A 24,024-nucleotide genomic window follows, 5' to 3' on the forward strand; every position below is an offset into this window, starting at 1 on the left:
CCTGGGAGAGCAACAGTAGAGTTAGCCTACTGTTGGGTAGGGACTGTCTCTATATGTTGCCAACTTGTACTTCCCAAGTGCTTAGTACGGTGCTCTGCACACAGTAAGCGCTCAATAAATATGATTGATTGATTGATTAGCAGACACGTTCCTCGCCCATGACCTGTAGAAAGGTGATAGTATGAGGTAAGAGTAGGCCTCAAGCCTCTTTCACAGTCCCCGTCCTGGCCAGGTTGACCCCGATGAGAGAATATAGCTGTTGGGTAAAATGTGGTCACTGAGATGGTCTCTTCTCTGCAGAGAAGATTCCCTCATCCTACTGAAGAGAGATTCTCTGACTGCAAAATGATCTTTCTCTCTCCGCATCTCTAAAGAAGCCCCAAGCCTAGAGTAGCTATTTGTTCCATTTTATATGGTGAGAAGTAGCATGGTTTAGTGGACAGAGCACAGGCCTGGGAGTTAGAAGGACATTTATGCTGTGTGAGCCTGGGCAAGTCACTTCACTTTTCTGGACCTCAGTTATCGCATCTGTAAAATGGAGATTAAGAGCGTGAGTCCACATGGGACAGGGACGGTGTCCAACCTGATTATCTTGTATCTACCACAGTTCTTGGCACATAGTAAGTGCTGAACAAGCACCTTAATTCTTAGTGTGGTTTTCAGCTGGCCCATCTTCATTTGAAATGATTCAGAACCCGAACCTTTTATGTCATTTTAAAATTCTGAACATAAAACTTCCCTTCACCGTGACTCTGATGCGGCCCTGGCGTTCCTACAAAATCTGGGTTAAGATTCAAAAGCTCTAAAGCAAGATGTAGGGTGAAAGGTTCCACGGTCTCCGGGGGAGAAATGCCCTAGGATTGGTCAACCTCGGGTAAATTTCCACAAAAAGTGGTCTGTCACATAATCCCATCACACCGCATATCCAGTGTAGGGTGTTCAATGTTCCGAGTCCCGAAATCAGGTGTCTCCTCTGGAATTTGTGAAGTCCAGAGGGGGCTACCCTACCTCAGGCTAATATCTCAGTGGGTCCCCTACCTCAGGCTAATACCTGAGTGGGCCCCCTACCTCAGGCTAATACCTGAGTGGGCATCCTACCTCAGGTTAATACCTGAGTGGGCATCCTACCTCAGGCTGATACCTCAGTGTCCACCCTACCTCAGGCTAATACCTCAGTGGGCCCCCTAACTCAGGCTAATACCTGAGTGGGCATCCTACCTCAGGCTAATACCTGAGTGGGCATCCTACCTCAGGCTAATACCTGAGTGGGTATCCTACCTCAGGCTGATACCTCAGTGTCCACCCTACCTCAGGCTAATACCAGAGTGTGCATCCTACCTCAGGCTAATACCTCAGTGGGCCCCCTACCTCAGGCTAATACCTCAGTGGGCCCCCTACCTCAGGCTAATACGTCAGTGGGCCCCCTACCTCAGGCTAATATGTCAGTGGGCCCATACCTCAGTCTAATACCTCAGTGTGCATCCTACCTCAGGCTAATATCTCAGTGGCCACCCTACCTCAGGCTAATACCTCAGTGTGCACCCTACCTCAGGCTAATATCTCAGTGGCCACCCTACCTCAGGCTAATACCTCAGTGTGCAGCCTACCTCAGGCTAATATCTCAGTGGGCCCCCTACCTCAGGCTAATACATCACTGTGCATCCTACCTCAGGCTAATACATCAGTGCGCATCCTACCTCAGGCTAATACCTCAGTGGGCCCCCTACCTCGGCTAATACGTCAGTGGGCCCCCTACCTCAGGCTGACACCTCAGTGGGCCCCCTACCTCAGGCTAATATCTCAGTGGGCCCCCTACCTCAGGCTAATACCTTCTAGACTGTGAGCCCACTGTTGAGTAGGGACCGTCTCTATATGTTGCCAACTTGTACTTCCCAAACAGTTCAGTGCTCTGCACAGCAGTAAACGCTCAATACGATTGAATGAATGAATGAATACTACCTCAGTGTCCATCCTACCTCAGGCTAATACGTCAGTGGGCATCCTACCTCAGGCTAATACCTCAGTGTGCATCCTACCTCACCTACCTCAGGCTAATACCTCAGTGTGCATCCTACCTCAGGCTAATATCTTAATGGACCCCCTACCTGAGGCTACTACCTCAGTGGGCCCCCTACCTCAGGCTAATACCTCAGCGTGCATCCTACCTCAGTCTAATACCTCAGCTTGCAACCTACCTCAGGCTAACATCTCAGTGTCCACCCTACCTCAGGCTGATACCTCAGTGGGCCCACTACCTCAGGCTGATACCTCAGCGTCCACCCTACCTCAGGCTGATACCTCAGTGTCCACCCTACCTCAGGCTAATACCTGAGTGGGCCCCCTACCTCAGGCCAATACCTGAGTGGGCCCCCTACCTCAGGCCAATACCTCAGTGTGCATCCTACCTCGATCTAATATCTTAATGGACCCCCTACCTCAGGCTAATACCTCAGTGTGCATCCTACCTCAGGGTAATACTTCAGTGGGCCCCCTACCTCAGGCTGATACTTCAGTGGGGCCCCTACCTCAGGCTAATATCTCAGTGTCCACCCTACCTCAGGCTAATACCTCAGTGGGCCCCCTACCTTAGGCTGATACCTCAGTGTCCACCCTACCTCAGGCTAATACCTCAGTGGGCATCCTACCTCAGGCTAATACCTCAGTGGGCCCCCTACTTCAGGCTAATACCTCAGTGGCCACCCTACCTCAGGCTAATACCTCAGTGGGCCCCTTACCTCAGACTAATACCTCAGTGGGCCCCTTACCTCAGACTGATACCTCAGTGGGCCCCCTACCTCAGGCTGATACCTCAGTGGGCCCCCTACCTCAGGCTGATACCTCAGTGGGCCCCCTACCTCAGGCTGATACCTCAGTGGGCCCCCTACCTCAGGCTGACACCTCAGTGGGCCCCCTACCTCAGGCTAATACCTCAGTGGGCCCCTTACCTCAGGCTAATACCTCAGTGGTCCCAGGCTGACCTAACTTCCCCCAGGAGCCCGCTCCACCTCGTAATCACGGCCTGGAAGGCCAACCGGCCCGCGGACAGGACAGGACCGGACAGGCCCGGCCCGGCCCGGCCCTCCCCGGAAGTCCCCAAAGTTTCTTTCCCCCCCTCCCCGGGGAAGGCGTAGAGAAGGTGGGCCCTGAGGGAGGCCGGCGCCGCCATGGCCGGGGCCTCCCCGGCGCGCGCCCCGTCGGCCCCCCGTCCGCCGGCCGCCCGCCCGCCCGCGTGATGCTCTCCGCTGCTTCCTGTGGCCAGTCAGGAGGGGGCGCTGTGCGCAGGCGCAGGCGCCGCGGAGGCCGGGCCGGGCCGGAAGGAACAAGGCGGCGTTGTCGGCGGCGGCGGCGGCGGCGGCGGCTGGGGCCGGCGCGGGACGCGGGGAGCAGGCGGTGAGGGGAGGGGACGGGGGACGGGAGGGGGGAGAAGGGGCCGGGATCCGGTTCCCCCACTTCATCTGAAGCTCCCACAGTCGCGCGCCTCCGGGGGGGGGGAGGGGGGAGGGCAGTGCGTGAGGGCAAGGGGGGGCGGGGCGTGAGGGCAAGTGGGGGGGCAGGACGTGAGGACAGGTGGGGGGACAGTGCGTGAGGAGAAGGGGGCAATACGGGAGGACAAGTTGGGGGGGCAGGGCGTGAGGAGAAGGGGGGACAGGGCGTGAGGAGAAGGGGGGACAGGGCGTGAGGAGAAGGGGGCAGTGCGTGAGGAGAAGGGGGCAGTACGTGAGGACAAGGGGGGACCGTGCGTGAGGACAAGGGGGGACCGTGCGTGAGGACGGGGGCAGGCCGTGAGGACAAGGGGGCAGTACGTGAGGAGAAGGGGGGACAGTGCGTGAGGACGGGGGGGACAGTACGTGAGGACAAGGGGGGCAGTGCGTGAGGACAAGGGGGGCAGTACGTGAGGACAAGGGGGGGCAGTACGTGAGGACGGGGGGGCAGGGCGTGAGGAGAAGGGGGCAGTACGTGAAGACAAGGGGGGCAGGGCGTGAGGACAAGTAGGGGGGCAGGGCGTGAGGACAGGGGGGCAGTGCGTGAGGACAAGGGGGGCAGTACGTGAGGAGAAGGGGGGCAGTGCGTGAGGAGAAGGGGGGACTGCGTGAGAAGGGGGGGCAGTGCGTGAGGACAAGTGGGGGGGCAGGGCGTGAGGAGAAGGGGGGCAGTGCATGAGGACAAGGGGGGACTGCGTGAGGACAAGTAGGGGGGGCAGTGCGTGAGGACAGGTGGGGAGCAGGGCGTGAGGACAAGTGGGGGGCAGTGCGTGAGGACAAGGAGGGACTGCATGAGGACAAGGGGGCAGTGCGTGAGGAGAAGGGGGGCAGTGCGTGAGGACGGGGGGGCAGTGCGTGAGGACAAGGAGGGACTGCATGAGGACAAGGGGGCAGTACGTGAGGAGAAGGGGGGCAGTGCGTGAGGACAAGTGGGGGGCAGTGCAAGAAGACAAGGGGGGCAGGGCGTGAGGAGAAAGGGGGGACAGTCTGTGAAGAGAAGGGGGGCAGTGGGGAAAGACAGAGAGAAAGGCCACCGTCGTGGTGGTGGTGGTGGTGGTGATGGTGTGAGGGACGGCTGAACAGCCGTGGACTGAAGGAGAGGAAGGTGGGTGAAGAGCTACAGCGGGGAGGGGAGGGGAGGGGAGCGGAGCGGGGCCCCACTCGGACCCTCCCCCCGCCCCCCCTGCCCTTTATTTCCACCGCTCACAACAGCGCTTGGCTCATAGTAAGTGCTTAACAAATACCATCATTCATTCCATCGTATTTATTGAGCGCCTACTGTGTGCAGAGCGGTTCATTCATTCGGAGTTATTGAGAGCTTACTGTGTGCAGAGCACTGGACTAAGCGCTTGGGAAAGTACAAGTCGGCAACAGATAGAGACGGTCCGTACCCAACAACGGGCTCACAGTCTAGAAGGGGGACACAGGCAACAAAACAAGTAGACGGGTGTCATCATGATTATTATTCGTTGAGTGCTTCATGCCATCACGATTATTATTATGATCCGTTGAGTGCTTCCTGTGTGCACAGCACTGTCCTAAGCGCTTGGGAGAGTGCAGAGCAGCGAGGCTCAAGGGAAAGATTGTTCCCGATTTGTACTTCCCAAGCGCTTAGTACAGTGCTCTGCACACAGTAAGTGCTCAATAAATAGGACTGAAAGGGCCCAGGCCTGGGAGGCAGAAGACGTGGGTTCTAATCGCGGCTCCGCCACTTGGCTGCCCGGTGACCTTGGGCGAGCCGGTTCGCTTCTCTGGGCCTCAGTTACTTCATCTGGAAAATGGGGATTAAGACTGGGAGGCCTGCGTGGGACAGAGACTGTGTCCAATCTGATTACCTTTTATCTACCCCAGCGCTTAGAACGGTGCCTGGCACATAGTAAGTGCTTAACAAATACCATCGTTATTATTATTGTCATTGTTATTATTATTATTGTCTGCTGGGTGACCTTGGACAGCCCTCTTCGCTTCTCTGGGCCCCAATTACTTCATCTGTGAAATGGGGATTGGGACTGAGCCCCATGTGGGACAGGGACTGTGTCCAACCTGATTACCTGTATCTACTCCAGCGCTTAGAACAGTGTCTGACGCATAGTAAGCACTTAACAAATGCCATCATTATTATTATTGTCTGCTAGGTGACCTTGGGCAAGTCACTTCGCTTCTCTGGGCCTCAGTTACTTCATCTGTAAAATGAGGATTAAGACTGTGAGCCCTGTGTGGGGCAGGGACTGTGTCCAACCTGATTACCCTAGTGTCTACTCCAGCACTTAGAACAGTGCCAGGCAGATAGTAAGCGCTTAACAAACACCATCATTGTTATCATTATTATTATTATTATTGTCTGTTGGGTGACTTTGGGCAAGTCACTTTGCTTCTCTGGGCCTCAGTTACCTCATCGCTAAAGAGGGGATGAGGGCTGTGAGCCCCACGAGGGACAACCTGATTACCTTGTATCTACCCCAGCGCTTAGAACAGTGCTTGGCTCATAGTAAGTGCTTAACAAATGCCCTTATTATTATTAATACTAGAACTACAGACACATTTTTGCCCACAATGAGCTCACAGTCCAGGGCTGGAGTCTGGGGACATGCCACTACAGAGGGAGAGTTCCGGCCATTAGCGAGAAGACCCTGAGCGTCCTTCCCACAGCCTTCTCTTTTCCCCTACCTTGTCAGTTCATCAGTCAAGAGTATCGATTGATGGCATTTATTGTTAATAATAATAGCAGCGCTAATTTTGGTATTTGTTAAGTGCTTACTGCAAGCCAGGTACTCTTCTAATCACTGGGGTACTTATAGGATAATTGGGTTGGACACAATCCCTGTCCCACATGGGGCCTTAATCCCCATTTTTACAGATGAGGGAACTGAGGCCCAGAGAAGTGAAGTGACTTACCCAAGGTCACATGGCAGACAAGTGGCGGAGCTGGGATTAGAACCCATGACCTTCTGACTCCCAATCACATACTCTAGCCACTAGGCCACGTGCTTCTCGTTATTTCTTTCTTCGCCTTCTTCCTTCGGCCTCTGAAAATCTAGTTCTCAAACTTTATTTATGTGGGGTCGTTGTGGGCAAGGGAACATGTCAACCAACTCTGTTGTACTCTTCTAAGCACTTAGGCCAGTGCTCTGCACCCCGTAAGCACGCAATAAATACCAGTGATTGATTTGATTGAATTTTTTTTTTTTTTGCTGAAGGTTTGACCCAAGTTTGTCCATTCACTGTCGAATTGGGCTTTGATAGTTTTTAATGATTCTTGTTGTATCGTTGCCTGGTAAAAAATCCCTCCATTAAGGGGTGAAAAGAGATGTTTGTTCCTCTGAATACGGTTCTTACATCTCCTTGAGCATAACAACTAGGGTTTAGTCTGGCTTCAAAACACTTTAGCTTACCTGAAACATTCATTCATTCATTCACTCAATCGTATTTATTGAGCGCTTACTGTGTGCAGAGCACTGTACTAAGCGCTTGGGAAGGACAAGTCGGCAACATAGAGAGACAGTCCCTACCCAACAGTGGGCTCACAATCTAGAAGGGGGAGACAGAGAACAAAACCAAATGTATCAACAAAATAAAAAAATAGATACAAATAATGCACAGATAGTCCCAATTACACTTAATAATATGGCTTAGGGAAAGCTGGTTGAGGTCCGCCCCTTTGCCTGAACATTCATAAACGTTTTCTTTTTTGGTGTGCAGTGTAACAACAGTGAGATGTCACACCCATGTGTATCACAATCTGACCCCCCCCCAAAAAAAACCCAAATTTGAAGTCACCTTAGGAAACTTTTCCACAGATTTTGAAATGTTTTGCAGTATTTTAGTGGGAAAACAAGGTATTGGAATATTATGGAGTATTTATGGGGGAATACAAAGTTTCATAGGAAAATCCAAGCAAAATTTTAACATTTTTTTGTTGTCGGACAGTCTGTCGAGTATCAAGTGTGGCTCAAATATCCGTAAAGACAGTTGTTTAAGGATTTCTTTGTTTTGACTGATGATGCAGCATGGCTCAGTGGAAAGAGCACGGGCTTGGGAGTCAGAGGTTGTGGTTTCTAATCCTGGCTCCATCACTTGTCAACTGTGTGACTTTGGGCAAGTCACTTAACTTCTCTGTGCCTTATTTACCTCACCTTTAAAATGGGGATTAAGACTGTGAGTCCCGTGTGGGGCAACCTGATTACCTTGTATATCCCCCAGTGCTTTGAACAGTGCTTGGCGCATAGTAAGCGCTTAACAAATGCCATTATTATTATTATATTATTATATATAATATAACATATATGTAATATAGCGCAACATAATATATTGTTATATTATTACTGTTATAATAATAATAATGACATTTAAGTACTTACTATTTGCCAAGCACTGTTTTATTATTATTATTACATTAGAAATAATAATAATACAGTAATAGTTTCAACCTTCACAACATCACTGAAATCTGCCCTTTCTTCTCCATCCAGACTGCTGCCACGTTAATCCAAGCACTTATCCTCTCCCTCTTAGATTGCTGTATCAAACCCCTTGCTGACCTTTCTGCCTCCTGTCTTGCCCTACTCCAGTCCATCGTTCACTTTGCTGCCCAGATCATTCTTCTGAAAAAACGTTCAGTCCACGGTTCCTCACTCCTCAAGATCCTCCAGTGGTTGCCCATCCACCTCTGCATCAAACAGAAACTCTTTACCATTGGCTTTAAAACACTCAATCACCTTGCCCCCTCCTACCTCACCACTCCCCTACTATAACCCGGCCTGCACTTTGCTTCTCTAATGCCACCCTACTCACTGCACCTCAATCTCATCTATTTTGCCACTGACCTCTTGTCATTCTCCTGTCTCTGGCCTGGAACGACCTCCCTCTTCATAATAATAATAATAATAATTATGGTATTTAAGCACTTACTGTGTGCCCGGCACTGTCCTAACCCTGTCCCACATAGGGCTCACAGTCTTAATCCCGTTTTACAGATGAGGGAACTGAGGCACAGAGAAGTGCAGCATGGCTCAGTGGAAAGTGCAAGGGCTTGGGAGTCAGAGGACGTGGGTTCCAATACCAGCTCTGCCACCAGTCTGCTGTGTGACCTTGGGCAAGCCACTTCACTTCTGCGTGCCTTAGTTACTTCATCTGTAAAATGGGGATTAAGACTGTGAGCCCCATGTGGGACAACCTGATTACCCTGTATCTACCCCAGCACTTAGAACAGTGCTCGGCACAAAGTAAGCGCTTAACAAATACCATAATAATAATTATTATTATTAATATGATGATTAAGTGACTTACCCATAGTCACATGGCAGACAAGTGGTAGAGAGGGGATTGGAACCCAGTTCCTTCTAAGGCCCGTGCCTTATTCTGCCCTGCACACAGTAAGCGCTCAGTAAATACGATTGAATGAATGAATGAACTAGGCCATGTTGCCTCTGACAGGCAATTGCTCTCCCCACCTTCAAACCCATATTGAAGGTGCATCTCCTCCAAGAGGCCTTCCCTGTCTAAGCCCTCATTTCATCTTCTCCCACTTCCTTCCGTGGAGCTCTTGCACTTGGATTTTCTCCCTTTATTCACCCCTCCTTCAGACCCTCAGCACGTATGCACTTATGTGTAATTTATTTATATTAATGTCTGCCTCCCCCTGTAGACAGCAAGCTCATTGTGGGCAGGAAACGTGTCCACCAGCTGTTATATTGTACTCTACCAAGCATTTAGTACAGTGCTCTGCACACTGTAAGCACTCAGTAAGCACAATTCATTCAGTCAGTCATATTTACTAAGCGCTTCCTGTGTGCCAAGCACTGTTTGAAACTCTGGGGTAGATAAAAGATATTCAGGTTGGACACAGTCCCTGTCCCACATGGGACTCAGTGTTTCTAGGGTCCAAAACCTTAAATAGAATATCTGCAGTTGCTTTCCAGTGCATTTTTCAAGTATTGTGGAGACATACGGGACTGCTGTACAGAAGAATCTACTGGGTAGTAACTATTGTCAATTAGTTAAAGAGGCTAGAACTGGGAATCTTGATGTGGCAAGTAATCTGTTTCTAGCCATTCTGTTCTCCACCTCATCAGGGCTGACTGAAAGACGGTAAATGGAAATTGATTGTAAAGTCTCTGAAGGCAGGGTTCATGTCTGTCTCTGTACAGTCAGTCCCGAGTGCTCAGTGAATATTACTGTTGGTATTGGTTCCTGTAGATCTGGATGAAAAAGCTCCACAACTGAGAGGATTTTTTTCATTTGTGTCGCGTTTTCAGAATCATTTTTCTAAAGTTTAAATATTTTAGTTTCATGTAGATGTCTTGTTTTGCACCCTAAAATACTATATTAGGAAAAAATGCTATTTTCCAGAAAAGTAACTCCTGAAAAGTTTATCACTTATTTTATTTCCCTTTGTGCTAGAGAGTAGTGTTTTTCTCATTGTTCCTGGGTTCTCCCTCCCCTCTTTGAATTTTTTTTTGTCTCCATAGGCTTCTTAGACAGCTTGGGCAAAATCATAACTCCAAAGGTACAATGAAACTTTCTAGGAAGCAGACTCAGTGGAAAGAGCACAGGCTTTGGAGTCAGTGGTCATGGGTTTGAATCCTGGCTCCACCACATGTCTGCTGTGTGACCTTGGGCAAGTCACTTAACTTCTCGGAGCCTCAGTTACCTCATCTGTAAAATGGGGATGATGACTGTGAGCCCCATGTGGGACAACCTGATCACCTTGTATACCCCCAGCGCTTAGAACAGTGCTTTGCACATAGTAAGTGCTTAACAAATGCTATTATTATTATTATTATTAAAGTAAGAGCTTTCCTTTTTGAGTAGTGCCTTAAAGACCTTGAGAGGGATAGTATGGAGATGAAGTTGTCTTTTCTGTCAGGCTGAGGGAGGATAGAATTCTCATAACTTACAGAAGAAATGGGAATATGACTTTTTAGTCTATTTTGCCTTGATGTTTACTGACTGAAATGTGAGAAAAATTGTTTTGTGGTATAAGCAGTCTTCTAGGCTAATACCTTTTTTCCCTCCTACTTAGATTCCGAGCCCCATGAGGGACAGGGACTGTGACCCAACCTGATTGTCTTGTATCTACTCTGGCACTCAGTACAGTGCTTGGCACATAGCACTTAATAAATACCTCAATTATCATAATTAATGATACCAAGAAAGTGATACTAAGGTCACTTTTACCATATGAGCGTACATTTCATTTTCAAGTATGTGGAATTCTTCATGTACAAATGAACACTATTTCTAGCCTTCTGGGATGGCTTAAGCCTGTTGAGTAAGTAGGCTTTTTGCATGAGTTGGGGATGTAAGTACAAAAATGAATGCCTAGGCTATATGTTGTATAATTCTGTGACTTGGGAACATTATCTACTTCTTCGTGCATATTTGTGCTAATCTAATTAAAGCACTTATTTATTGAGCCACCTGCCTTGTGCAGAGCACTATATGAAGTATTGAGGGAATACAATGGAGGGAAGAGACACGATTCCTACCATCACCAAAATTATTTACAATGAGGAGGAAAAACAGATACAGTGGTTATAAGAACAAATCAGATGTTGTGCGTGAAAATTGCTGTGTACATGAGTGCTCTGGGTGACTGATTAAGTGCATAAGTGCTGAGGTGGTTGGGATGACCTGACCTGAGCAGAAGGGAATTAATTAGGAAATGCCTCATAGAGGATGTGGAATTTCAGGTGGACTTTGAAAGTGAGGAGACCTGTGGTCTGGTAGATTTAAAGTCAGTGGGAGTTCCAGGCAGGCCAAGGGGTCTGAGCAAGGGGTTGGAAGCAGAAGGGGTGAGAGCTAGAGGTTTGCCTGGGAGCAGTGTAGGATGTGAACTGAGGTCAGTTAAGGAAGAAGTGAGCTGGTGGAAAGCCGTGAAACGGAGTGCTCAGGAGTTTCTGCTTTATGGGGAGGGAGACGGGTAGCCGTAGAAGGTTTCTGAAAAGAGGAGAGATCCGTACTGAATGACATTTGAGGAAGATGATCTGAGCTGCAGAGTGCAGTGTAGGCTGAAGAAGGCAGACGGCAGATCCAGGGAGACCAGTGAGGAGGCAATTTGGGAGATGAATTGAGCCGAACCAGTGTGATGGCGGTTGGGTGGAAGGGAAGGGATCTTGAGGAGAAAGAACTGGCAGGATTTAGCAACAAACTGAAATTGACACTTAAAGTAGATTCCAAGGTTGGGAGCTTTAGGAACAGGGACAATGGTAGTGCTGTTGACTGTGATGGAAAAGTGAAGAAGAGGAGGAGTTAGGAAAGACGAGTTGAATTTTAGCCATACTGAATTTAAGGTACTGGGGGGACTAAGAGGTAAGAGAAAATGCAAAGTTATAAGCTCAAAGACAGTGACTTTTCCCTCCAGTTTACAGGAAAACCTATTTATAAAAACAAAAGGGACCAATTTTTGAGGGAGGGCTGAGGAAAGCTTTATGCTACTGTAGCTCTTAATCACATTTTTTTAAAGCACACTGTATAGTGCCAGTATCAGTGGGAAAATTTGCTGTATGGAGGTTTTTGTCATAAAGGTGTTTTACTGTAATTGTCCAGGGCATCATGTAAAGCCTCGTGCCTGTTGTAGGGCTTACAATAAAAATGCTATTGAGTGTCCTGGTGGATTAATTTGCAGATCTGCCTGAGCACATAATTGTTGAATGAATAGGAGTCTAGAACACCATCTTTCTTCCTCCCACCCCAAAGAACTCATAGAACACTCTCTTGTAGATTCACAGATATGTCTTTGAATGGTGACTGAAATAATCTCAGCAATCCATTTTAGGATCCTGTAATTCCTGTATTTGTAAGCACACTTGATTGGCCAATAGAGGAAGCTATAGGATCTTAAGTATCAAAGAAACTAAACCTTAAATGGGCAGGCATTACTTTCGGTGGCAAAGGAAATCTTTTTCTATGTGGAATTTCATTACTGCCAGTTGAATCCTATTTTCTCAGTACTCCGTTTCTCTCTGATGCTATTAAATTAGGTAGTTTTTGAGGAGAATCAACAGTTTCAGACTATTTCAGAGTACTGCTTAGTGCATAGCTATAGAGTATGCACCGTGTAGATGGCGGTAGTTAAGGGTATGGCATTTATTACAATGGGAAGGTATCTGAAAATATCAACAGGATCAAAAGAGGTTTGAATACATTCTTGGAGAAGTGGTCCATAATAGGTTACTACAGCTAAAGTAGGGATATTAGATGGTTGAGACCTTGAGTCTCTAAGCCAGGCTAATTCTGGGCTTAAACAAGGGAGTAAGGTCCAGACGTTTCTTGAACAGGAAGAGCTCACTCCTTAGGACCCTTGCTAGAAAGAGGGCTTTTTTTTTTTTAACAGAAGATGTCAGTCATTTGCCTGGGGACATCAACTGGAGCACAGCTAAATCCAGGGGAAGATTTGGACAAGTAATAGGAGGTGTTTGGTATTTTTCCGAACCTCAGCTGCCAGCCCAAGGGTTGCAGAACTACTTCCCATACCTTTCAGAGATTCCACATCCATGGGATGGTAGCAACACACTATTGGAGCAATCGTGGGGTGCACTAATGTGGAACTGCAAGAAAGGCTAAACGCCGGCTGTGAAATTCCATCTCCTCCAAGAGATATTCTCCGGCTGTCATTTGGTGTCCGATATCAAAAGTGACAGAATGTCCCAGGGATGCTCAGTGGTTCATTTAGAAGGATATCAAGAAAGGCCGCAATCACTTCCCTGTAGCTCTAGACTGTAAGCTCATTGTAGGCAGGGAATATCTGTTACATTGTTACATTGTAATGATAATGGCATTTGTTAAGCACTTACTATGTGCCAAGCACTGTTCTAAGCACTGGAACACTGTTTTAAACACTGGGAACTCTCCCAAGGGCTTAGTACAGTGCTCTGCACACAGTAAGCACTCAATAAATACAGCTGATTGATATGTCCAGGCATCTTGTTGCCAGTGTTGGAGACAGAACACTGGGCTGGATGGACAGTAGGTCTGATTTAGTAATGCCTTTTTAAAAATATTCTTAGGTTGCTAGTAAACTAAATGGTTCTCTAGTCTGAAGAAGTCAGTGCTTGTCTCAAAATGCCTAGGGTCCTCTGAGAGGACCCTGGGAGAATTAGACTCAATATGTGTTGCTTTTCATTAATATCTTAAGGTCCTAAAAATCATCCATATTTGGTAAGCACCCATAGTACTTGTGTAGCACAATAAAGCGTTAAAAAAGATGCAGTTCCTGTCCTGGAGGAGCTTATTTCTAAAGAGAAAAGTCCAGCACACGTATTCCCCATAGGTGGTCAGTATAATTCAGTGAACACCTACTGTCTTCAGAGCATTCATTCATTGTCATATTGAGTGCTTATGGTGTGCAGACCACTGTACTGAGCGCTTGGAAAGTACAATTCAGCACTATACTAACCCCCTGGTAGAGAACAATAACCTATCTAATAGTAAGTATTGAGTGCTTATGCCATGTTAAGTGCTTGGGAGAGTGCAAAAGAATTAGTTATGATCCCTGCCCGCAAGGAGCAATTTCTGTAAGAGACATGATTCCAGTCCTCAAGGAGCTTACAACCTTACAAGTACAGATACAAAGTTCTTAAATAACACAGTATGTTAAATAAGTACAAAAATGCAGCAGGAGGTTGTGAGTGACAAAGTGTTGAGGTGGTTAAAGGGGTTGAGGCGGTAGCTGGGAGGAGATCGTGGCTCAGTGGAAAAGAGCACGGGCTTTGGAGTCAGAGGTCATGGGTTCAAATACCGGCTCCACCAATTATCAGCTGTGTGACTTTGGGCAAGTCACTTAACTTCTCTATGCCTCAGTTACCTCATCTGTAAAATGGGGATTAAGACTGTGAGCCTCCCATGGGACAACCTGATCGCCTTGTAACCTCCCCAGCACTTAGAACAGTGCTTTGCACATAGTAAGCGCTTAATAAATGCCATTATTCAGCGCTTAGAACAGTGCGTTGCAAATAGTAAGTGCTTAATAAATGCCATTATTATTATTATTGCTTTTAACTGGGGAGAAGATAAATTAAGCAGTTAAAGCTTCCTGGAAAAGGTGGAATTCATAAAGGCTTTGAAGATGGGAAGAGCTAAGGTATGGGGGATTTGAAGTGGGGAGGGTGTTCCAAATAAGAGGGAAGACATGAGCCAGGGGTCAGAGGAAGGAGAGCTGGGAATCATCCCAATTATCCCACCATGATAATTGCCTCTTTGCTGACCGCTCTGCCTCCAGTCTGTCCTCACTCCAATCCATACTGCCTCTGCTGCCGGGATCATTTTTCTAAAAAAAAAAAAAAAAAAAAAATGCAGTCCGTGTTTTCCCCACTCCTCAAGCTCCAGTGCTTAGTTAGTGCTTGGTATATAGTAAATGCCTAACAAATACCATTTGAAAAACAAAAGCACAAACCTCCAGTAGTTGCCCATCCCATCACCCCCCACAACATAAAACAGAAGCTCCTTATCATTCACTTTAAAACACTGTCAGCTTGCCCACTCCTATCTTACCTCGCCAGTTTCGTACTCAACTCAACCCACCTTCTTTCCCAACACCAACTTATTCACTGTACTTTGATCCTGTCTATCTTGCCACTGACCCCTTGTCCACATCCTCCCTCTGGCCTGGAACTTCCTTTCCCTTTGTACATAATAATATAATAATGATGGTATTTGTTAAGCCCTTACTGTGTGCCAAGCACTGTTCTAATCAGTAGGGTAGATATAAGGTAATCAGGTTGTCCCATGTGGGGCTCACAGTCTTAATCTCCATTTACAGATGAGGTAACTGAGGCACAGAGAAGTTACGTGACTTGCACAATGTCACATAGCAGACAAGTGGCGGAGCCAGGACTAGAACCTAAGTCCTCTGACTCCCGAGCTCATGCTCTTCATTCATTCAGTCATTCAATCGTATTTATTGAGCGCTTACTGCATGCAGAGCACTGTACTAAGCACTTGGGAAGTACAAGTTGGCAACATTTAGAGACGGTCCCTACCCAACAGTGGGCTCACAGTCTAGAAGGGGGAGACAGACAATAAAACAAAACATATCAAAATAAAATAAATACAATAAGTATGTACAAGTAAAATAAATAGAATAATAAATATGTACAAACATATATACATATATACAGGTGTATCTATGCCACTCTTGCCACTAGGCCATGCTGCTTCACCATACCACCATTCTCTCCACCTTCAAAACCTTCTTAAAATCACACCTCTCAGGCCTTCCCTGAATAAACTCTCATTTCCCCTACTCCCTCTCTCTCTCTTCTGCATCTGCGCTTGGTTATCTACCCTTGAACGACTTGGTATTCACCCCACCCTCAGTCCCAGAGCTCTTATTACATACACATCTAAATTTATTTTAATGTCTGTCTCCCCCTGCCTGACTGTAAGCTCTTGGTAGGCAGGAAACTTGCCTGCCAACTCTGTTGAACTGTACTCTCCCAAGTGCTTAATACAGTGTGTTGCACACAGTAAGTGCTCACTAATTACCACTGCATTAGAGGTGGGAGTTTTGGGAAGGAGGCACAGTGAGGTGTGAATTTGGGAGGACTGGAGAACACAAGCTGGGATATAATAGGAAAGAAAGTGAAAAGGTAAGGGGGATTGAATTGATGCAAGGAATGTGTTTGTTATTATGTTGTACTCTCCCAAGTGCTTAGTACAGGGCTGTGCACACAGTCAGTGCTCAATAAATACAATTGAATGGAAGAATGAGTGAATGGAGTGCTTAAAGCCAAGGGTCAGGAGTTTCTTCCTGGTGCAGAGAGTACATAACCTTTTGAGAAGTGGGGAGGTGTGGGTAGAAGGACAATTTAGAAAAATGATCTGGGCAACGGACTAAAGAGGAGAGAGCCTGGAGGTAGGGAAACCAGTGACAAGGCTGGTGGCAGTAGCCATGCTGGGATATGATGAGCATCTGGACCAGGTTGGCCACCATTGAGTGGAAAGAAAGGAGTGGATCTGGGAAATTTGGAAGAACAACTAAAGATTTAATATCAGACTGATTGTGAGAGTTGAACGAGAGCCCGGAGTCAAGGATATTTCAGGTTCCAGAGACAGGGAGAAGATGGTGGTATTTAGTATTAACAAGAGCGTCATTAACAATCAGGGTTTTGGAGTTTTCATGCCTGGCTTTCAGGAAATATTTTAATAGCCTTACTACGTGCATACTTAAAATTCTTCTGGTCAACTGTTAATGAATGAAAATCTTGGATTAATTATTTTAAATTAGTGTTAGGATGACACGGAATGCCATTTGATTAAGTATTTTATCTTTGAGGAGATTACTCTTCAGGGTTATTCTTGGAAATTTGTTATTTTTGGAAGTCGGAACTGATTTGATAAAGAAAATAATTCATCCAGCCAACAAGAATGATCAGAAATGGGAAATATCAAGTTTTAAGGACTTTGATTTTTTTAGATGTGAGTCTATATTATATTGTTTACCAGTGTGCGGCCATTCATGTTTTCAATATTTTCTTACAGAGACGGAGGGAATTTGGCCGATTTTTGAGTGACCAAAAATATTTTGGGTTTCAGTAAGTGAAACCATAGTGCCTTATTTTGGTGAGATTTTTTTTTCTAGAGTGTTTTTTTCTCTCTCTCCTGCTCAGCGCATATTGTTGTTTTTCATTCAGTCAGGATGTCAAACTATTCTGCTGATGCTACCTAAAATTTTATGATGAGCAAGTTTGTAGCCTTGCAGGTCCGCTTTCAACTTGTAAGGAAATTTGTGGTGGTTTACAGTCAAAGGCATTTCAACAGGTGTTTGATTTCTGGCCTGTAGTTAAAATATTATTTTCCTAATTAGAAGTTAGCATTTTCTGCCTAAAAGTTTACTTTTCCCAGTGTTTGTGGAACTTTCCTTAATGTTGTTCTTTCCTTCATGTAACAATATATTTGGATTGCACATTCTCTAGGGAAAGGAAACAACTTGTCAGTTTGGGCATGCTTTGAGGGACAGGTGAAAATGTGGCACTAACACATATACAGTGGGATCATTGATGCACTTTGTGTTTGCTTTTTCCTAGGAATATGATTGTAGGCCTCACTAATCCTCTGAGCTACTAATACTCTGCTCTTGTAATATTCTCCAGTTAGCATCTTTTGGCACAGAGGAAACCAGCAGGTCATCCATCAGTTGTTTTTTTTTTATGGTATTTGTTAAGCACTTACTCTGTGCCAGGCACTATACAAAGCTCTGGAGTAGATACACACTAATCAGGTTGGACACAGGTTGAATGCAGTTCATGTTCTACATGGGGTTCACAATCTTAATCTCCATTGTACATATTGAGGTAACTGAGGCACAGATAAGTGAAGTGACCTGCCCTAGGTCACACTGTAGACAAGTAGCAGAGCTAGGATTAGTTTTCTCTGAACACCTACATGCTTAAATTCAGCATTCTTGCCGTTACTATCAGAATTCCTATATTTTGGGCTCATATTACTAATGTATAATTATGTTCTACAAATTATGCTATATATATCAGGAATATGTAGAGCATATACAAAGTATATATCATTACTAAGCTATTCAGTACTGCATTATGGTAATGGCTTTCTAAATTTAGCAATCCATCCTAGAAAGGGTTTCTAAACTACCTCACCTACCCATTGCTCAAAATTTTCATGCTGTAGTTAATAACCCATTCCTTTCTGCATCAATCAGAAACTTCAAACAGTAGCTTGGAGGTACCCAATCTATTCTCCCCTTCCCTCTTATTCATTCTCTTCTCCCACTACACCCAAGCTCTCACGCTATATCTCTCAAGATAACATGCTCATAATGTCTCATTTTCATCTGTTCACCCAGCCTGGAGCTCGCTCCTATGTCAAATCCTACAGACTACAGGTCTCCGCAACTTCAGGGCCCTCCTGAAACCACATCTCCAGGTGGCCTTCCTCAGTTTGTACTCTGGGTATCATCCAAAAATTGCTCTTTGACATTGAAAAAGTCACATGTGGCTCAGAAGCCTGTCAACCTTCTCTCCCCCTCCCCTTCCGTCCCCCCCCACCCCATTTTAAATAGCAGCATGGCACAGTGGAAAGAGCACGGGCTTTGGAGTCAGAGTTCATGGGTTCAACTCCCGGCTCCACCAATTGTCAGCTGTGTGACTTTGGGCAAGTCACTTAACTTCTCTGTGCCTCAGTTACCTCATCTGTAAAATGGGGATTAAGACTGTGAGCCCCACATGGGACAACTTGATCACCTTGTAACCTCCCCAGCACTTAGAACAGTGCTTTGCACATAGTAAGCGCTTAATAAATGCCATTATTATTATTATTATTAAATAGTTATTTTATTTTGTTGGGTTTTTTTGAAACTGAGAAGTCAAAGTTTTTTGCAGTGGGAGAGCCGAAAAGACTTTAGCAAATTGAGAAAAGTGAATGAAATAAGTGTCTGCACAAGGGTCTTTGTTCCCTGGAGGGGACCCATTCAAGAATTTGTACTTTCAGATAGGGGAAGTACAGAATCTTAATATACAGGAAGGTAAAGCCAAGTCTTCAGTTCCTCAGATTTTTTCAGAATGTCATTACCATATGTCTACTTGCTGGAGTTCAAAATTACAATATCTGTAAAGCAATTGGGGCTTTTTGAAGTAAATATCAAGTTTAAGTCCAAGTGTAAATAAATAACAGCTTTGAAATTTAGTCAAGGAAGAATATTATGCAGTATTCTAATGCACATCTGGGATTTAGCTGAGATTTTGAGATGCATAGAGTTGTGATGCTGGTGGAAATGGAATTGTGGCATATCTCAAGAATTCAGTAAATATTTGCAAGGTTTGAAGCAACTTTATCAGTGGAAGAGATCAAATATTTCACATGAACATTTTCATTTTTCAACATTTCTCCAAGAATTCCCCTCTAGACTATACGCTTGTTGTGGGTAGGCAATGTGTCTGCCAGTTCACCCTCCACATATGCTAGGTCACCACTCTTTCCACCTTCAAAGAATTATTAAGGTCACATCTCTTCCAAGAGGCCTTCCCCAATTAAGCCCTCTTTTCCCCGGCTCCCTCTGCTTTCTGCATCATCTGTGCACTTCGATCTGTGATCTTTGGACATTTGATATTTGCTCCAACCCCACGGCACTTCTGTACATATCTTTAAAATATGTATTATAAATTACATATTCATATTAATAGCTATCTTCCCCCCTGGACTGTAAGCTCATTCTGGGCAGGGAACGTATCTGCTAATTTTGTTTTATTGTTCTCACCCAAGCACCTGTACAGTGCTCTGCACATAGTAAATGCTCAATAAGCAATAAATACAGTTGATGATTAATTTTGCCTGGAGCCCATGACTGTTTTTTTTTTTTCCTTTTTTGGAATGTTGCCCCCTCTCCTCCATCTAGGTCTTCCCTTTGGATCTCTGTTCTTGGCCATGTATATATTTTTGTTGCTTTAAATTATTTTACCCTCATATACCTGTGTAAGATCCTGGGTAATTGCACATTGCGAGTACACTCGCTATAACATGCTCTATTAATTTGATTGTAACCCACTAGCAATATTAGATAAGCTGTGAAGGCCTTGTATTACCAGGAAGGCTTATTAATTTCTTTTCTCAAATGTTTGACATTTCAAGCTGCCGTTGTCCATTCTCAGCAAGTCCCTCCTTATATTATTTCAGTTCATGATGATGGAATGTTCCTTGGCAAAAGATGAGCACCCCTTGGTCCCATCGGTTGTGATTTGTTTTGAGGTGTGGGTAGAGGCTGAGGCGTGAGGTATGCTACTCACCCCAAACTGTGCAAATGGAGGTCAGCACTAGTTCAGTGCCTGGCACATCCATTCATTCATTCATTCAATCGTATTTATTGAGCGCTTACTGTGTGCAGAGCACTGTACTAAGCACTTGGGAAGTACAAGTTGGCAACATATAGAGATGATCCCTACCCAACAACGGGCTCACAGTCAAGGAGGGGGAGACAGACAACAAAACAAAACATGTGGACAGGTGTCAAGTCATCTGAATAAATAGAAGTAAAGCTAGAAGCACATCATTAACAAAATAAATAGAATAGTAAATATGTACAAGTAAAATAGAGTAATAAATCTGCACAAACATATATACAGGTACTGTCTGGGAAGGCCTCCTGGAGGAGGTGAGCTCTCAGTAGGGCCTTGAAGGGAGAAAGAGAGCTAGATTGGCGGATGTGCGGAGGGAGGGCATTCCAGGCTAGGGGGAGGACATGGGCTGGGGGTCGACGGCGGGACAGGCGAGAACGAGGCCCAGTGAGGAGGTTAGCGGCAGAGGAGCAGAGGGTGCGGGCTGGGCTGGAGAAGGAGAGAAGGGAGGTGAGGTAGGAGGGGGCGAGGTGATGGACAGCCTTGAAGCCGAGAGTGAGGAGTTTTTGCTTGATGCGTAGGTTGACAGGCAGCCACTGGAGATTTTTGAGGAGGGGAGTAACATGCCCAGAGCATTTCTACCCAAAGATGATCCAGGCAGCAGCGTGAAGTATAGACTGAAGTGGGGAGAGACAGGAGGATGGGAGATCAGAGAGGAGGCTGATGCAGTAATCCAGTCGGGGTAGGATGAGAGATTGAACCAGCAGGGTAGCAGTTTGGATGGAGAGGAAAGGGCGGATCTTGGCGATGTTGCGGAGGCGAGACCGGCAGATTTTGGTGACGTATTAGATGTGAGGGGTGAACGAGAGAGCAGAGTCGAGGATGACACCAAGGTTTCGGGCTTGTGAGACGGGAAGAATGGTAGTGCCGTCTACAGTGATGGGAAAGTCAGGGACAGGGCAGGGTTTGGGAGGGAAGATAAGGAATTCAGTCTTGGACATGTTGAGTTTTAGATGGCAGGCAGACATCCAGATGGGGATGTCCTGAAGGCAGGAGGAGACCCGAGCCTGAAGGGAGGGAGAGAACTTAAATACTATATAATATTATTCTACAGAGGGAGGCCTGCAGTACGGCCTAGTACATTGTCCACTGGCCCCCCATGGACATGTTCTCATACTGAGCGCTCCATGAGAGCTCATCTTCGGAATCCTCTAATCATTCATTCGTGTCAGCTAATTTCTCACCGTTCCCACCGCGCTCTCGTCATCATCACCTCGGTGCCTTTGACCCGCCAGTGTTGCCACACTCCAGTGCTTGGGATGTGAACTTGCCCTTTTATGCCGACTATCCGCTCCAGGCGGGGCACGTGGAACCGTTGTGTTTTACATGCCGTAGTTATGGTGTCCGTGCTTCACAGCCCATCAGTGATGCTGTGATGACAACAGTATGGGAGATAGATGTTGATCTCTGTCTCTGGGTTAACTCTGCTTTCTTTCCGGAGCCTGTGTTTTAGCTTTCCAAATGCTGTGCTTTTGCTTCTAGTGCCTGTTATCAATTAATCATTCATTCTTTTTATGCACTTACTATGTGGAGAGCACAGTACTAAGCACTTGGGAGAGTACAGTATGACAGAGTTGGTAGGCAAATTCCCTGACCAAAAGGAGCTCACAGACTAAAATAAATTATGGATATGTACGTAAGTGCTGTGGGGCTGAGGGTGGGGTGAATAAAGGTACAAATCCAAGCGCAAGGGTGATGCAGAAGGGAGAGGGAGTAGGGGGAAAAAGGGCTTAGCTGGGGAAGGCCTTTTGGAGGAGATGTGATTTTATTAAGACTGAAAATGGGGGAAGTGATCGTCTGTCAGAGATGAAGGGGAAGGGAGTACCAGACCAGAGGGTGGACCTGGGCAAGGGGTCAGAGCAAGATATTACTGTATTGCTTTCCACCCTAGCTCCGTTTTGCAAATTTTCATTGAGATTGTCCTTAAAACACTAATTTTTTGTCAGTGTATTCATTCCTTGCGTTTACTAATTCGTTCATTTTTTGCTTTTCTCAGTATTTGTAGCTATGTTTATTTCCTTGTTTCAATTGTATGGCTATGATCCATGACTGACTATCTCCTTGAGGGCAGAGACCGTGTCTTCTACTTTTATCGAATGCTCCTCAATATGTTTGTACATATTTGTTACTCTATTTATTTATTTATTTTACTTGTGTGTATCTATTCTATTTATTTTATTTTGTTAGTATGTTTGGTTTTGTTCTCTGTCTCCCCCTTTTAGACTGTGAGCCCACTGTTGGGTAGGGACTGTCTCTATATGTTGCCAACTTGTACTTCCCAAGCGCTTAGTACAGTGCTCTGCACACAGTAAGTGCTCAATAAATACAATTGATGATGATGATGATGATTACAGTTGGTGCCCGGTAAATACCAATGACTAACAGATAAAGGGGTACTTGGAAGCCCTTTCTTTGGAGGATGTAGAGTTGGGAAAAAAACATTTTTAAAGACCAAGTGTATGAGGAGCACAGGGGTATTTAACTTTAAGCAGTTTTCATAAATTAAAATGGTGGGGAGCTCTTCCAGAAGAGGTGATGAACACAAGCCCACAATCATCTCTCTACATTGCTTCTCAACTGGCAAAGATTCGAGACTGCTAGGTGCTAAGATTGCCTGAAATGAAAAGCAGTGTGGCCTAGTGAGTAGGGCGTGGGAGTCAGAAGGTCATGGGTTCCAATCCCGGCTCCACCCCTTGTATGCTGTGTGACCTTAGGCAAGTCACTTCTTTTCTCTGTGCCTCAGTTACCGCATCTGTAAAATGGGGATTAAGACTGTGAGCCCCATTTGGGACAGGGACTGTGTCCAAACCGATTTGCTTGTATTCCCACCTCCCCCTCCGCAACGCTTAGTATGGTGCCTGGCACATAGTAAGCGCTTAACAAATACCACAGTTATTATCAGTAGTTAGTAAAAATTGTAGCTGGAAGAGCTCATTCTCCTCTTGCTTTCTTGTTTTCCAGATCCTCCTCTGTGGATGATTGCCACGCTCAGGTTCTAGCACCTATGTGCAGAGTTGTGTTTAAAAATGGCAGAGGGAGGTGGCAATGAAGAGGTAATTCACTTGAACAGCTTTCAGAGTCACAGAGGGAAAGGTAAGAGATTTGACTACACATTTTCTCCCTTCCCTTCCCTCCAGTGCTTTTATCAATCAATCGGCATTACTCATCTGGCTGTTACTTTGTGCAGAGCACTGTTTTAAAGCACTTGGGGAGGTATACTTCCTTCAGTGATAATTCTTATAAATGCTGAAAGAGATAAATGTTCAAGTCCAATCAATGCTTCTCATTGGTTGTTTAATTCATTTATTCATTCAGTCATATTTATTGAGTGCTTACTTTGTGCAGAGCACTATACTAAGTACTTGGGAGAGTACAGAATAACAACAAATAGGCATATTCCTGCCCAGAACGAGCTCACAGTCTAGAGGGCATTAATATAAATAGATACATAAATTACAGATATATACATATGTGCTGTGGGGAATGTGTACAGAGCATTGTATTAAGGGTTTGGGAGAGTGCAATACAAAAGAGTTGGTAAGGTATGATCCCTTCCCTCAAGGAGCTTACAGTCTAGGAAACTCATTGAGAGCAAGAACTATCTCTTTCATTGTTTGTCCCTAAGCAGCAAGTACAGTGCTCTAGGAACAGTAGATGCTCAATAAATTCTATTAGGTGAATGATCCTTA

The 24,024-nt window shown here is 45.8% G+C and overlaps 1 protein-coding gene across 1 annotated transcript in view; it reads left to right on the forward strand.

The window, feature by feature from the left end:
• Positions 1-3,359: 3,359 nt before the first annotated feature.
• Positions 3,360-24,024, forward strand: part of RNF216 (ring finger protein 216) — a 161,587-nt gene continuing 140,922 nt past the window's right edge. Inside the window, exons 1-2 of the mRNA XM_038762410.1 lie at positions 3,360-3,390; positions 23,297-23,428. Of these exons, the coding sequence (XP_038618338.1) occupies positions 23,362-23,428 (67 nt within the window). The 5' untranslated portion in view covers positions 3,360-3,390; positions 23,297-23,361. The remainder of the gene's footprint in view (positions 3,391-23,296; positions 23,429-24,024) is intronic.

This window comes from Tachyglossus aculeatus, chromosome 21 (assembly GCF_015852505.1).
Source record: "Tachyglossus aculeatus isolate mTacAcu1 chromosome 21, mTacAcu1.pri, whole genome shotgun sequence".
In the NCBI taxonomy this organism is placed as follows: Eukaryota; Metazoa; Chordata; class Mammalia; order Monotremata; family Tachyglossidae; genus Tachyglossus; species Tachyglossus aculeatus.